Here is a 15,192-nt window from a genome sequence, read left to right on the forward strand (position 1 = left end):
CCTGGAGTGCTACAAGTACACCAGAATTCCCAGCTCCACCACCAGCAGGAATAATGTTGCCAGCCTGAATGTTTAGAGCAGAAAATTCAAAAATAAAAATGAGCAAAGTTGGAAGAAAATGTAAAGGATTATTTTTTTATTTAATATTAGGTTTTTATTCTCGTGTTACCTGACCACCTAATGCTCGTGCTGTCTCTCAGAGCTGCTGCTCACATTGCAAGCTTCTTTCCATGCATTATTCCGCCATGCATCAACTTAGGGGCAGACCAACATGTTAAACAGGCATCTTAAACCTCCCCCCAGCAAGGTTTCATAAACAGAATTATTTTTGTGTTGCAAAGAGCCTGTTGAACCCCTGATTGCTCACAGCAGGGTTTCCCCCTGCTCACTCTTTGGGGCGGCTGTTCTCTTTATAGCTCCATGCACTAACTGAATTCCCCTTGCTCATCTGCATCAGCGTTCATCATGCCAGGCCGCCTGTGGCATTCAAACACCTGACAGGAGTTGACTCAGAAGCAAAATCCCACAGGGTGATGGTCTGGTACACCATGGGAAGTCATTGCAATCAGGCACCAAGAACACACAGGTAAGCCCTAGGAACAGGTACAGATGTTTCATGAAGCTATACAAGCAGGTGGAAGGATATTATCTATCTATTAGCAGCAGACCTAGTCAAACAGCACTCAGAAGTCCATTGGAATGAAGCATTTTCCTTCTAACTATTTCAGTTTTGATCACAGGTTACAGCTCCTAAAAAAAAATTAAATTGAACAGAAGTGGAAATGTGTAAAGCAGTGTATCTGCCAGCTCCCACCACAATGCCCAAGTTCCCATGAAGGTTTTCACAGAAGTGCAAAATTAGCTCAGAGCTCAGTTCCTTGTGAAGGCACCAAATAAATTCCCAGGTTTCCTTGATTTCTTACTCATTGATTATAAAATCCTTGTTTTATAAGAGGAGCTGTTGCAAGTCAGCTTGTATCAGGGAGGTACCACACAAATCAGCACAGGATTATATTTATGGTACATCCCACGAACACCCTAAACATCTCTAAACAGGTGAGCTATTGAGAACTTGATTCTTTAATCTCTTCAGCTTTTTTTTTGGAAGTTGAAGTTGAGCAAGATCCTATGAGTTAGGTATTCTCTCCTCAAAGGAAAAAGGACCACATGAAAGACTTCACACATTCTCCTTCCAGTCCTTTGAGAGTTGGAAAAAACAGAAAACGGCCAATTTGGTTCCCCCTTAATCCTTTAAGCAGCACTAAAAGGGCCTCCAAGCAGACAAATATCTTTTTTTTTTTTTTTTTTTTTTTTTTGACACTGAAGAGCCTGGCCTGTACTGCTTTGAAGAGGAAAAGAGAAAAGTGAGGTCTTTGGCACTGACGGGGAAGGGGCTGTGACAGCCTCAGCACAACACAGTTTCTCTGACACAGAGCAAAGTCTGGTCGGGACTAATTGGAGGAGGGCAGTGAGGAAAAAGCAGACTGCAAGGGCTCTGCTGGAAGAGAGGACTTAAATGAAGTTAAACACGCTGCCCTTGAGCAGCTTTTTGTAAATCTGCACACCACATGCTGCCCCCTCCTGCACCCCTGGTCCATCCATGGAACCCCCTTAGGATTTCTACCAGGGGTGAGAACACAGCCAGGAGGGTGACCGCCACCTCCTGCACAGAGGAGAGGCCAAGAAAAGGCCTCTCGCCAGCCGAGGCCAAGAAAAAAGCCTCTCGCCAGCTCCCCTCCACCTTTCCCTCCTGCACAGAGCCAACCCTGCTCCTCCAGAAGTCACCGACCACGCCGAACACACCACGAGCTGCTCAGGACCGTTTCTGGCCCCTCTCTGTGTCTGTGGAAAGTACCTGCTGTACCGCTGGCTGTTTCTGCAAAAAGACCTATGTGAAGCCACGTGGCTTTCCTCACTTGGCTTCAGGTCTTTCTGCTAGCATGGCAAATCCGGGCTCCCATCTCAAAGGTGACAGCAGATTATACTTGTCAACCCTGTCATGCCTGGAATTAGGTTATTTTATTCAGCACCACAGTACGAGGAAAGAGGAAAAGCACTTGGCTGCCCAAATGCAAGCACTCTGCAGAGCTCTGCATACGAGATGAACCCCTCCTGCAGGATATTAACCTATTACAGCTTAAACACCACTCTGCCCCAGTAACCCCAGCTAATACCCAAATGAAAGGATTGCTGCTGACACCAGCACTGATTCACGGCTGCAAAGGGAGACGGCTGCTCACCGCTGCCTGGGATCAGGAGGGGCAGCTTGCTTGTATTGCTTGAATATGCCCCCTTCCAACCCAAGGGGAGGAAACCTGCTGCTTAATTACTAATCATTAATGACAGGAGAGCATTGCCTATCAGCACTGATGAGAGGTACAGAGAGTTTTTCACGTTTATGCTGCATTGCAAGCGTTAATGTTGGCGAGGCTCCTATCTGATAATTGCCATCCGTTTGCCAGCCCTGCTTGATAGGTGTGGGAACCGAAGAAGAAAGGTGAAGTGACACGTGCAAGGTTCCCGATGAAAGATCCCTTTGAACCCCAGAGTTCTGGCCCTGCTCACCAAAATCTGTCTGGATGCAGCACCCAGCAGACAATGCTGCCGTGCCCTTCCCTTCCTTCTGTGCCCAGCTAATTTCTGACAGTTTCCCTCAATCTCTTCTACCAGTAGATTTTCTACATAATTGTTTGCTTGTTTTCTCCTTTGCTTGATTGTTGTGTTCTTTTTGATTTATTTATTTATTTTAGCAGCTCCTCAACCAAAACCCAGAGCCATGTCTGAGACATCCAGTTTCCAGCACGGCCCCGTTATTAGCGAGATCTGGGAGGCTGGGCTCACACTGTGCTGAGAACACAAAACCAGAAATGAAAGAGGAAAGAGCAGTTAGTGTGAGGGGCCTTTCATTCAGAAGGGAGGAGCGAGCCACAGCAAATGCCTTCAAAATGCTGGCAACCCGAAATTAGGCTGGGCACAGGGAGGGGGCGAGCAGGGCAGGCAGGACCCCGTGCAGAGCACGAGCAGGTGCATTCCCCACAGCCCCAAAAGAAGGGAGCTCCTGGGTGAAGCACAGCCTAATGACCATTATTTCCAAGAACACAAGTAACTTATCTGTAAACATCACTCCCCCCAACCAGGCATTAGCTGGAAAAAAAAAAAAAAGCGGCTCTGCAGAGAGAAACTAATTACATAGCTCTCAACAGCTGGACTTTGATCATAATTACAGTGCCGTCTTCTTCTTGCATTAGCGTCTTTCAACTGCAGCTAGGTGGGCACTTCTTGGAAGGTGGAAATCCCGCCCGTTTCACATCAGTCGTTTTATGACTCAGAGCTAGCCTGGGTTTTCTGCAGCAAAGGATGAGCTCCGGCTCCCACGTTACGATCCGAACAACAATTCATGGGGTCAGGCTTCAGTATAGGTGCCTCTGTCCTTACAGCATCTCCTTCCCAGGGTCAGGAGTCAGAGCACTGAGTCTGCTCTATCACTGATTTCAGGCATTTTATGTCAATCCCTTTATAAGGGAAATAGAAGTAGAAAAACTTTGAGGTTTTTGTTTGATTCTCTTGCTGCTGAGTTTTAGCATCTTGTAGATGTTTCTGCTTAGAGGCAGAGCTGAGTCTGGATGTACCTTTCCACGTCAGGCAGCCACATGCTGTGTCTGCACCCCCCATTTCTGCACAGGGATGTACGTTCCATCGGTGCCCGGTACCGCTGTGCCCCTCTCACCTGGGTACAGCTCCACCGCCGAACCCCCGCAGGGCACATACACGAGGAGATTGCTTGTCCCATGTCCCAGCTGAGTTGCCTGTCCTTCTGCGTGATGCAGGGAGTGCTTTTGTTTTGATAACCAAATTTTACAAAGAAATAAATAGCCTGGATGAGAGAGATGGGGCAGAAACTGCTGAGACTGGGGTTGCCCCAAACCTGAGGGTCAGTGCTGCCAGTCCAGGCACCCAGCTCTTTTTCTCATCTGTGGCACCGCATTACTACGCTGCTTGGATGCAGTGCGGTGAAACAACAGGCAGTAAGCATGCAAGCATTGTAACGGCACATCAGTGAACCCTCCTGAACGTGAACTGGGTTCATCACTTGACAAAGGAAATGTTTCAGCTGGCTCCCACCCTGTCTGTCTGCCAGACACCCCAAAGTGAAGGGATTCACGGACGAAGCAATGGCACAGGGTAAATCTAAGCCACAAATCTTAGCACTAACTGGGATTTATAACTGCTTTCCCCTCCACCCCGTCCCATGGCTCCTGGAGGAGTCAGCCTGGGACACATAACCCAGAGCCACCTCCACCATGGAAGGAAGCCCATGTGGCCACCATGGTCAGACAGGAACAGGGTACGGACCTACAGGGAAGCCAGCCTGACCACCCTCCATCCCTTTTCAAGAGGGCTTCAAACACTTTTCACAACTGCTATTTTGTCAGCATGCCTCAGCTCAATGTTATTGGTTTGCTGTTTAGATTGTTACTGCATATAATTTTAAGGAAAGAGACATTCATACAGCCAGAATTGCAAAGAAGCACATCGGTGTTAGCTAAATAAAGTGCTTTGACCACATCAAAGCAAAAATGTTTCAAAATGTAGAATAAATGCAATTATGAAACTGTTTAATTTTGTTAAATCAGTCAGAAGAATGTCACCCAGCGTATCATGAAAGATATCCAACCGACGGAGCTTAAAGCTCAACATGTGAATGTCCTCACACCAAGAAAATTATTTCGGGGAGCAACTTCCAGCTGATTTTGACCATGCAGAGCATGGCCACTAATAACCGGACAAATGCCACTCTCGGTTCATGAAAACAGACATGCATAACAGCTGAGACATGTTACTCTAAGCCAGATCTTGCTCAGGTTTTATGACCAAGGGGTGTCACAAACTTTATCTGTCCCAAGCTGTCCCAAGGCTTCCCACAGCACAATGGTCACTTACAGAAACCCCTCGTGCTGCTAAGGCAGGTGGTCAGGAGCAGCATTTCCAGAGAAAGGCCTGATTTGATTGAGGATGCAGATTTAAATGCGAGAAAGACCCATTCCAACAGTTCTATAAAGTACAGCCCAGGAAATTTTATTCTTTAATTCCTGCTCCCGATGGGATTTTTGCCTGAGCCGAAGTGCCAATTCTACAAACCTGTTCTTTGACATAGGATGGGATGGATGGGATGTTCAGAGCATCTGGAAAGCTGTCCCAGAGCTCAGGTACCCTTGCTAGTGCATCTCTGAGCTTTCCAATACTTAAATAATATATAAAGACCCCACTGCTCCCAGCCCCAATCCACCCTCCCGGATGGGCACTGCTCCAGTATTGCTCTCCTCCCGGCCACACGCAGTTCCCGGGTGGGTTTGGGAGAGCAAAGCGTGGCCTCGCAGCCCCATGTTCATGTTGTGGAAGGTCTCACCGAGGAAACCAATACCCCCGGCCTCGTTCCACATTCCTCCACCGCGGCAGCGCAGCCAAGGACCGTGCGCTATGTCCCAACTCCCCTCCTCTCCTTCCCTGCCACCGGCCCCGAGGAGCGCCGAGCGCAGGGTGGCACCGAGCCCTCGCACGTTAAGGGGGAAAAACAACAACACCACGACACCTCATAACAGTGTGTGGGGGGGTAGGAGTAGAGATCACAATGGCCGAGCCCTCTCTTCAGCAGATGGCTATGCAACACATGCACGGTGCAGAGGATGAGTTAACGGTTAACCCTTCCGTGGATCAAATGCCGTGGTGAGACCCCAGGCAGGGCTTTTGCGAAGCACAGCCAGAAAGTAGCCTTAAAGCAGCTTGACAAGTGACTGCACTCAGAGGATTTCACCTCTCTGAACTTTACGACTGGAAAAATACCATCTACATGTCATTTACATGCTTAAATATAGTAGCTCCTATTGGGAGAAACAAACAAACCGACAATGTGATACGGTGATACCTCATGCGGACATGCTCTTTTATCTGCTGGAAAGTTATAAAACACAGCTTAACAACAAAGCTAAAATAAGAGTGGTTGTCAGGCTCTATATTGGCTGTTAAACAGAGTGAAAAAACATTCTTTGAGAAGCGCTCTCTCTTAGGAGATGTTTATTATTCTCTGCATCTTTTAAATGATTTATTTATCCTTTAAATTCCCAAATCTCAGAGCTTAATAATTAAGCTTATATTCTTTCCATGAGTTTTTCATTTAAAGAAACAAATAGCCACACTATAGAAAGCAAAAGCAACTCCTGCGTGTCCCAAAGCACCGAGTAGCCTTCACCTCCAAAACACAAGGAAAAGATACTATCAGCTTTCACGTTATTTATCATATATTTTTTCCTCTAATGCCAGAGAGGAAAAGGCTGATATCTTAAGCGGATGCCTATAATTAAACAGTAACCTGTTAGAAAGCCAAAAATAATAATAAGCTCCACTGAGCATGAAGAGAGCGGCACATTTTTTCCGCGTGCAGCCCAGCTGCCGCCGGACGATAGCAGGAAAGTTAACAATTACACAAGACACCGAGATCAAACCTGCGATAGGAGGGGGTTACGTCACGCTCAGACTCACCGCTGGATGCAGGGATCGGGGTAGTACTGCAGGGTGGTGAAAGGTGCTGCTTCAAAATTCATTTCCTTCCAGCCCCTCTTAGGGTCCGAACAACAACAAAATAATAAATAAATAGATATAAAGTCAGCCGGCTAAAAGCAATAAGGTCAAGTGGTACACGAGATACAACTTTAGAGATTTATTTTGCACTTGCAGATGGGTGGGATCTCCCGGGGACGTGGCCAATGGGATTCATCAAGTGACCCGAGCATCACCAGCAGTCCCTCCTCGCCAGCTGGGCATCTTCTGCGCGGATATTTTCCCCTCCTCTCAACATCCTTAATAAACTTGGGAGTACGTCGGCCACACTTGTTGTTGGGAGCTCATCTGGGGCATCTCTGAACTTCTGATCTTGCCGGTCATTGGTCGCCTTCCTGCCTGACTTCACGGTTTAATTTTGGCAGCTCTTGCGATTTTGCAAACTGCTGCGGCCGATGGTCATCCTCATCTCCAGATGGCCGGAGTTTCCTCTGCTGGGTGCAGCACCCGTGCTGGATTTTGTTGTGCTCTAAAAGCTTTCCTGGTCAGCTCTGCGGCTAATACCTGCGTAACGCTGCCTGGGGAAATTTTCTTTTTCAGTCTCTCTCTTGTCACAGTTCAAACTGTCTGTTGTGGTCGTAGTTTCAAAAGCTGAATGACAAAATATGGGGAAATTCCTCATTTAAATTTAACTCTGAACTTTTGCTCTTCTGCCTCCCCTTCCTGCCTCCCCTAACCCCCCAAAACATCTGATGTAATTGTTAATGTTTTGCTCTGTATCTTTTCACTGAGAGTTGAGGTATCTCTGTTAGTGTTCTTAAAATAATATAAATGTTTTTCACATGAAAAATTACAATACTTTCAAAGATCCTGAGAAGTAAGAAATAAAGAAAATAAGCACGATGTCTTTTTCAAGCCACTGAAGCATAAAGAATCACGAGCAAAATTAAGTCCACCAAACCAAACTGCCAAAGGTGAAAAGAAGATCAGATCTTCTTGAAGTAAATTACAAGCCAAGAAGGGAATCTTTAAGTCCCCCCACATTTTTTATTTTTGGTAATGACACAGATAATCATTCAGGAAAGCAACCTGCTTTATTCCCCTGTTTTTCCCCCTCCACAGCTCGTCCAAATAGTACAGGCTGTAAACCTATCCTGGTTTTGTGGTTTTGGAGAATGAATGAAATATGAATCAGGAGCTAAATTAAAATGGATTCCAGCAGGAAAAAATAGCATGCATATATCTGTGCACCACCGGGGCCACGTCTTTAAGCAGACACGTATGTTTGTGCGTGGGGAGAGGGGAGGGTGCTGCCCGATAGCTCACCTACTGTGCACCTTTTGTGCTGATGTCAGCACAAATGCCAACCTCCCGAGCAGAAGTCAGAAGCCCTCTGAGAAAGCAGCGATTGCCTCTTATTTTTCCCTTCTGCTCTTTCCTCGTAGGAAATTTTGGTTCGAAGAATGTCATGTGGAAACATTTTCTTTGCTGCCTGTGCCAGGGTGGCAGGGAGCTATTTTGGACTTGACATTCTCCACCCACACTCGGCCTGATAGCTCCTAACATCTGTGAATTGTGAATCCCGTAAACTCGCAGGGCTGATCCCTGCCCAAGTCCGAGCAACTTTCATTATGACAAGTGGCACTTGCCAAGGAAGAGAGGCTGGAAATGAAGGCTGTTTTTATTAACGGAAGTTAAGGATTTCCTTGCTGCTGGACGCTGCTTCTGCCTGACCTGGAATAAGCACATAGAGCAGGCAAGTCTTCTCCCCACACATCCCATTTCAGCAAGAGCTTAGGTCTGTCCTCCCTTGGCTCTGGGACTCAGCTTCAATCCTCACCCCCAGGGATGCGTATGGATGATCAGCCTGGCTGGGAGGCAGCAGGCTGGGCTCAGGCCCTTACTACGATCCACGTGGGAGCATCGCTGAGACCCCATGCTTGTGCCCAGGGACAAACTAGAAGCCTGTTGGATTTCTTCTAGCATGGCCCTCTGGGGACTAGCTCTGCACACATGGTTTTATGCAAGCCATCATGAGTGTATTGACTCTGAAAGAGTTGGCATTTCCTGCTCAATTTCAGTCTAGGAGGCAAGTCTCATGAAAAAGAAATGCGGCCTGAAAAGGGTGGTTCTTGCAGACTTCTGTTCCACCCGGTTCTCCACAGGAGCTGGAGAAGTGCCTTTCCCAGCACGATCCCGGTGCAAGGACCCGCACGGTGGGAGCAGGGGAAGGCTGCACAGCTCCCCCCAGGGATTCAGACCTGCCCTTCTGGTCTTGGCCGGTCTCCTCACCTGGCATGTGCCCAAATAATTCTGTGTGGTCAGATCGCTCATCCCAAGGGCCCTGTGAAGTGCACAGGCAGCTCCTGGAGCTGGTGCTGCTGGGCTGCCTCTGCTGCCAAAGATGAACCTGACCCCGGCTCTTCCACTACATTAACTCTGCACAGCAGCAAAGGTCTAAAAAGCCCCAGTCAGCAGTATCTGAAGGAATTTCACCAGAAGTATCCAACATCAGTATGCCCTTCCATGTGCCCTTTGCTTCCTCAGACCCATTAAGCACAAGTTTGTTACAGCCCAAACTACCGAGCCTGCGATTCCTGCTTCCAGTGCCGAACGTGTCTAGCAGCATCCCAGTCAAGAAGAGGCAGTGTCTCCAGCTTGTAATTCACACCAAAAGAATATCTTCTCTTGAAAATACATAATTAACTTAAAAAAAAGCAGCACCACATAATTGTAATGAGTAGTAGTAGCTTGGAGCAGGGCTCTCTTCTCACTCGCAAGGCACCAGTGGGAGGGGGTGTCTAGCAAGGACATTTCCATAAGAACTTCAAAAGGGGCCACCAACTGCCCAAAGTCCTCACCAGCCCAGGGTTGGGCAAATGCAAATGGTTCCCAGTTTGGCTCATTTTGGCAGCGCACACAGCATTGGGCTGCCTTTCCCAGAGAGCTGGACATTTTCAGCCTCCCACAGAGATTTGGCTATGTTTTGAAATGGCTGAAAAGGTCCATCCTGCTTTTCCCAGCTGCAAAAAAATGAAGCCACGGGAGCCTGCTGGTGAGAGTGGGCAAAAACTACCTGCAACAGTGTCCTCATCCCTCTCCCCCAGCCCCAGCTTCCCATTTTCCCCTTGGTCACAGCCAGCGCTGAGCTGTGGGTTCCCGGTGAAGAGCGACTGGGGATGAATTTGGGCAGAGATATCAGCCTTTGCAGTCAGACCGCGTTGAACTCCTCTCAGCTGCAGGGCGCTCCTTGCATAGCACAGCCCGCAGTGGAAACACAAGCCACAGGGTGTGTGCCTGCGCGTATTGCCAGTGCCCCGTGCATAGCTGGGAGGCTCGCAGGGCTCAGTGGTATTTGGCCAACCCCATTCACACTGCCTTGGAGAAAATCCACGGGGAGACGGAGTTCTCGCAGGAGCAGACCTCAAAGGTGGTCAGCTCACGAGGAAAAGGGGCTTGTGATATCCCCGGCGTTTCCTGCCCTTCCTAAGATGTCTCCAGGCTGGTTCAAGGGTGATGCTAATGTACCAGCAGCAGGCACGTGTCCTGCAGGAGCAGGGAGGAAGCCGGGGTGTCAGGGATCTGTCTGGCTAGCAGATTTACAGCCAAGCCTCCAGTGCCTGCGGTAAGCAGGCGGCGTGGGGATATGCGGAGGAAGCATGTGTGTAGGTGGGCAAGAATGCGGGGCATTGCTCCGCCGCCACTGCTTCCACGTCTGGGAAAGAAGAACGGGCAGAGAAACAGCTGTGCACTGCTCTCCCATTACCCCTCTGTGCACCCACCCTCTCCCTCTTCCGCTTCTCGTTGAGATGAGCACGAGAATTTTTAGCAAAGGGACTCCTATGGATTTATGGTGGTCACCCCACCACCAGCCAAGCCCAGTGCCAGGATACATGCCGACCCCTGTCCTGAGCAAGGGTGAAGTGGAGAGAAACAGCTCCCCGACATCTCTGTGGCTCCAGTCCTGATCCATGGGTCTGGGGACACCTGAATGGCTTGGAGCCAAGGAAGACAGGGAAGGAGAGATGCCAGCTTTGCCCCTGGCCACTTTTGCAACTGCTGGCTGCAGGGCTGGCTGCACTAGGGGATGAAACATTTCATTCGCAGTGTGGGATTTCCAGGGGAGTGGTTGTGGTCTTTCTTTTTTTTTTTCCTCCTTCCTTTTTTTTTTTTTTTTTTTTTTTTTAAGTTAAAATGAATTTCTTTCAAAACCAAGAAGTTTATCTGTGGGATATTTGGGGATCTATATTTATTTTTGCTAGAAAAATTTGGAGAGGGAAATAATTCCTCTTTGCTCCAAGCAATAAAAATCTTGTCTATCCAAGGGGAAAAGGTCACAAAGCGTTAATGTCCCTTTGAGCACATTTTCCAATTTCAACTACATTTTACTAATATGTAACGGTTTCAAAGATATTAAGGTGTTCAGAATTTCACAAACAGAATGAAGCAGGGGAAGTACACCTTACCACCAACTCTAGTGAAAGGGAAGAGGTAACAGGTATGGCCCTCACAGACTTCAGAGGATCTACCCAAACGCCACAATGATGGGAGAAGCTTCCTTAGTTTTTCACGTTTTCCCTCCAGCTGACAGCGATCTCTTTTCCCACTGCTCCAAAAATGTCAGACCTTGTACAAACCTTTGCCCCTGTCATTCCCAAACTGAGAGACAGTTTGACACTCAGAGAACAGCAAACTGGAGAAAAATCTGCAGTTTTACACAAAACTTTCCCCTACCACATTCTGTCCGGCTCCTGGAGCTCTGCACTACGCTCATGTTGGCTGCCAGCTGCTACCTAGGGCTAGAAGGAAATGAGGGGGAACACCATTCAAAGCCTCCTCACAGAGCAACCAGAACTACTTTCAGAGCTGTCTGGTTTCCTTTGGTGGCTCATCTGTCACATACGTATTGTCAGAGCACCATCCACCTGCAGTAAACAGTATAGGCTGCTGCTGCTCTCTGAAGGAACAGCAAATGAGGCACAAACCAAATTTGTCCCCAGGACCCTGTCTCAGCAGGGACTCAGGTGACAGGGACTGCAAGAATGTGACTACCCTATGGCTGAAAAGCCTTGCACGTTCTGCCCCCACATCACCACTTACTTTGCAGTCTGTCTGTCCATCAGGACTTACCAAGCACCCTGCCTGAGCAACCTCGAAACTATTAAAACCTTTAAGTGACCCACAACAGCTTTGACAGGAGTTTCTCGCTGTGTTCCAGCCCCACAGCTTGTTTCTACCCAAGTACTTTATACTCTCCTCTAGTTGTCCCGCATGTTTCTGGAGACTTCTAAGTCCTGTGGGGGGATTTAGAGGCTTGCCTTGCTTCACTCCAGGCTTTCCTATCTCCCAGGTCCCAGGGTCTGGTCCCAGGAGCAAGCACAAAGCACCCATCTCAGCAGGCCACAGGGGACTGTGCTCCGGGCCCCCCACCTGTGCTGGCCTCCACATTTCCTTGGGATCACTCCGAGCCAAACAGCCTGCCTGAGGCTGGCACCACTTCTAACACACCAGCATTTATTTCTCAGCTCTGTACTGAATAATCACCGATCTCCCCCTCACAGGAAGGAGATGGCGTGAAAGCAGGCTTGAAGCTGGACGTGCGTTTTGGAAGCTGCAGTTTCAATTTTCTCACTTTTGAGAGAGTCAAAGAAAACCCCAAATGTAAGGGTAATGTTATCATTGAAGAACATAAATGAACACCAGAGGGGTTTCTCTTGGCTCTTCCTATACACCAGGGCTTTTCTCTCCATTGAGAGGGAGCAGAAGAAACCAAGCTCAGAGACCAACACCAGGACACCACCATTCCAAACAGTAACTGCTGCTCCGGTTTGCTCCATCCCCCTGTTGTGCCATTCCCTATGGTAATGGGAAGAAAGTGAGACAAAGATAAACCAGAAAAAAGCCCAAGAAGCAGGCTCCTGTCCTACAGTCAGCTTCTCATTGGGCTTTGGTCTCTGCCCTGTCCCCAAGAGCTGGCAGGACCCTACAACTCGTATGGGAAACTCCCATCGCTAAAGGTGGAGAGGGAGAGACAGAGCTGCTGGGCAGAGGGAATTTCCCTCGCTGACGTCCCCGCAGCTGCGCCACCATCTCGAGGTGTCCCCGAGACACAGTGGGGCCCCAGCCCAGGCTGAAGCTGGGCTGGAGGCTGGGACAGGTGGCAACACCCCGCCGTGGGGTCTGGATTGCATATCAAAGCGGTGGCAGTGGCTGTGTAGGTGGAAGGCTTGGCCTTCCCATACAGCTGCCACACGACATGTCTGGCATTCTGGCCAAAACCGTGCCACAAATACATACGGCGTCATCGCGCCTGCGGGGTCGAGCCCAGGTTGGGGACAGAAACCCCGGTGGCTGCATCCTCCAGCTCTGCTGCGGCACCGTGCAGTGGGGTGGGCGGCAGAGCTGGGCAGGACCGGCAGCTCCCTGCTCTCATCTTTCACTTTGCTAGCACAGGCTCACCCTCAGCCTCTCGCCCCAGACCCGTTCCAGAGTTTTCTGATGCTCTCTGCTCCCATCTCCAAGCATTCACTGTCAGAAGCCACAGAGGCTGGTGAAAAGGAATCAAGGCTGTTTCTGTTTCTCAAGTCCTGGTGATGGCCAGCGGCACCAGATCAGAGTTATTCAAAGAAGAAATTTGTTCTAGTGAAGCAAGGTGAAAGCTTTCAGCAAGTTGCCTCTATGGAGAGATTCACGCAGAGAAACTCACTAGCAAGGGTGGCATTTGCTGTCAGCCTCAATGCAGGAAACAAAACTGCTGTGGACTGAATATTGCTGTATCACTTGTCTTTCACTCCCTCTAACTTTTTCCTTGTGAGTCAGAGCTGAGCTAAATCTTCGCAATGTCTCATTATTGCTGCTATTGTCCCCTGGTGTTTCCTTATCTCCACATAATCTGCACACAAGCAGAAACTTCTCTGCCTTTTTGGCAACTTCAGAAAATAAATCCTCCATGCAGAAACATAGGTCTCAATAGGTTTTCTAATTTCCAAACAGGATACACCAAAAACTCATTGCTTGGCTGGCAGGACTCTGTTCCCAGCATTAAGGCTATTGCAATCCAAGGTGTGAGCGCAGCTCCTGCAGGCATACCCAAGCTAATGGGATTAAAGTCAGTTCAAGAACCAGTAGCAATTAAAACAAAAACACCCAAAGCGTTAACCACCAGCAATGGAAGCCCTGGTTGCAAACCTGCACATCCTCTGCTGAAGCCTGCACTTCCACACTTCCCCAGCCGGCAGTAGCCAGCTCACCAGGATTACGGTGAACGTGGGTGTTTTCACACAGGTAGGAATTGCCCTCCTGACTGCGCTGGGGATGCAGCCCGACAACACCACTAGTAGGGACACACTGGGACCTGTCCAAGGCTTACAGCTTGCAAAACAGTAAGGAGAAAGCAAGCTCAGCTCTGCTGGGCAGTCCACCCTCAAGATGGAGAGCAAAATCCACTTATTCAGTAACAGTGAAGCATACAGCCACTAAAACGAGGCTTTGGTGCAGCCTGAGTAATGTGAGAGTTAATAAAACTTCCCCCCCTCCTTGGAGCAAAGATCAAGAAAGCTGAAGAGCCAGTGTTTCATGTCTTTATGGAGAAGATAATGACCTAAGGTAAGTCTCTTACATTCCCCCCATCCTTGCACTTTGATGTTAATAGCCCATATAAGCAGCCTTGGGGAAAAAAAAAAAAAAAGAAAAAAAAGAAAAAAAAAAGCTAATGTGATATAATCAAAACTCTGCACCTCACATTTTTTTCCCAAAGTGAAGATTAATTTCTGCTGTGACCCAGCCTAAACACCTCATACATTGCAGCCTTGAAGCAGGCAAAAAGGAATAATCCTCTGCCCCAAGCTCTCAGCCCAGCCTCTGGCTTTTCAAATCAGGGCAAATTGCCCCACTGCCGCGGGGCGGGGTAAACCGGTGCTGCTCTTCGCTAGGAAGCAGACCTGCCAGAAGCACCGGGCTGGCGGGGCGACGTTGCTCGAGGTCCTCGCTCAGCCCGACAGCAGGGCCCTACCACACAGGCAATCCTACACCTTAGAAACCCTCTTCCTTGGGGATCAAACCTTCAGGGCAAGAGGTGCAGTGTGCAGACTCCCTGACTGTTTGTGACAGCTCCTTGCAAGAAGTGACCTCCTCACATTGCTGGCAATGCAATTCCTTCGGCAGCACGATGCCCTGGTGGGGAGTGGGCTCAGCAGTGCCCCTGCGCTGCTGCCCCAGCCTGGGTGTCTGCTCCCAGGAGCCCCAGAGACCCTCTGTGGGGTCTTGCTGCTCCTTCTGTCTTGTGGGGCAGCAGATCAGAAACTGTCTGTTTGGGAGAAGGGACATGTGGGATTTTTTTTCACTTTTTTTTTTTTTTCTTTTATCTTCCTTCCCTGCCTTCCAGTTTTTCTGAAGAGTCCTTGGAGGTTAAGTCTTCGCAATGCTAAGCTGGGTCTCTCCATCCCCCATCCTCTTACTGCACCTAAAAAGGCTGAGCAAGCCAAATCCAGCCCTTCACATGACCTCTCCAGCCCGTCTTTCCATAGCTTTTTCCAGGGGCTGCTTAGAGCCAGTCATCTCCATGGGTACAACAGCAAGTTCAAGGCAGAGCACCTTGCAGGGATGTACTGGCTTTGGAGAATGAGGTTCTTATATTAT

At 48.9% G+C, this 15,192-nt stretch overlaps 1 protein-coding gene across 5 annotated transcripts in view; it reads right to left on the reverse strand.

Moving 5' to 3' along the window:
• Positions 1–15,192, reverse strand: part of TP63 (tumor protein p63) — a 226,017-nt gene that overhangs the window by 93,145 nt on the left and 117,680 nt on the right. Inside the window, exon 2 of one of the 5 annotated variants that reach the window (XM_035334727.1) lies at positions 6,538–7,206. The exons of the other annotated variants lie outside the window; for them this stretch is intronic. Within the exon in view, the coding sequence (XP_035190618.1) occupies positions 6,538–6,599 (62 nt within the window). The 5' untranslated portion in view covers positions 6,600–7,206. The remainder of the gene's footprint in view (positions 1–6,537; positions 7,207–15,192) is intronic. 5 annotated transcript variants of the gene reach the window in all.

Source organism: Oxyura jamaicensis, chromosome 9 (genome assembly GCF_011077185.1).
Source record: "Oxyura jamaicensis isolate SHBP4307 breed ruddy duck chromosome 9, BPBGC_Ojam_1.0, whole genome shotgun sequence".
NCBI classification, from domain to species: Eukaryota; Metazoa; Chordata; class Aves; order Anseriformes; family Anatidae; genus Oxyura; species Oxyura jamaicensis.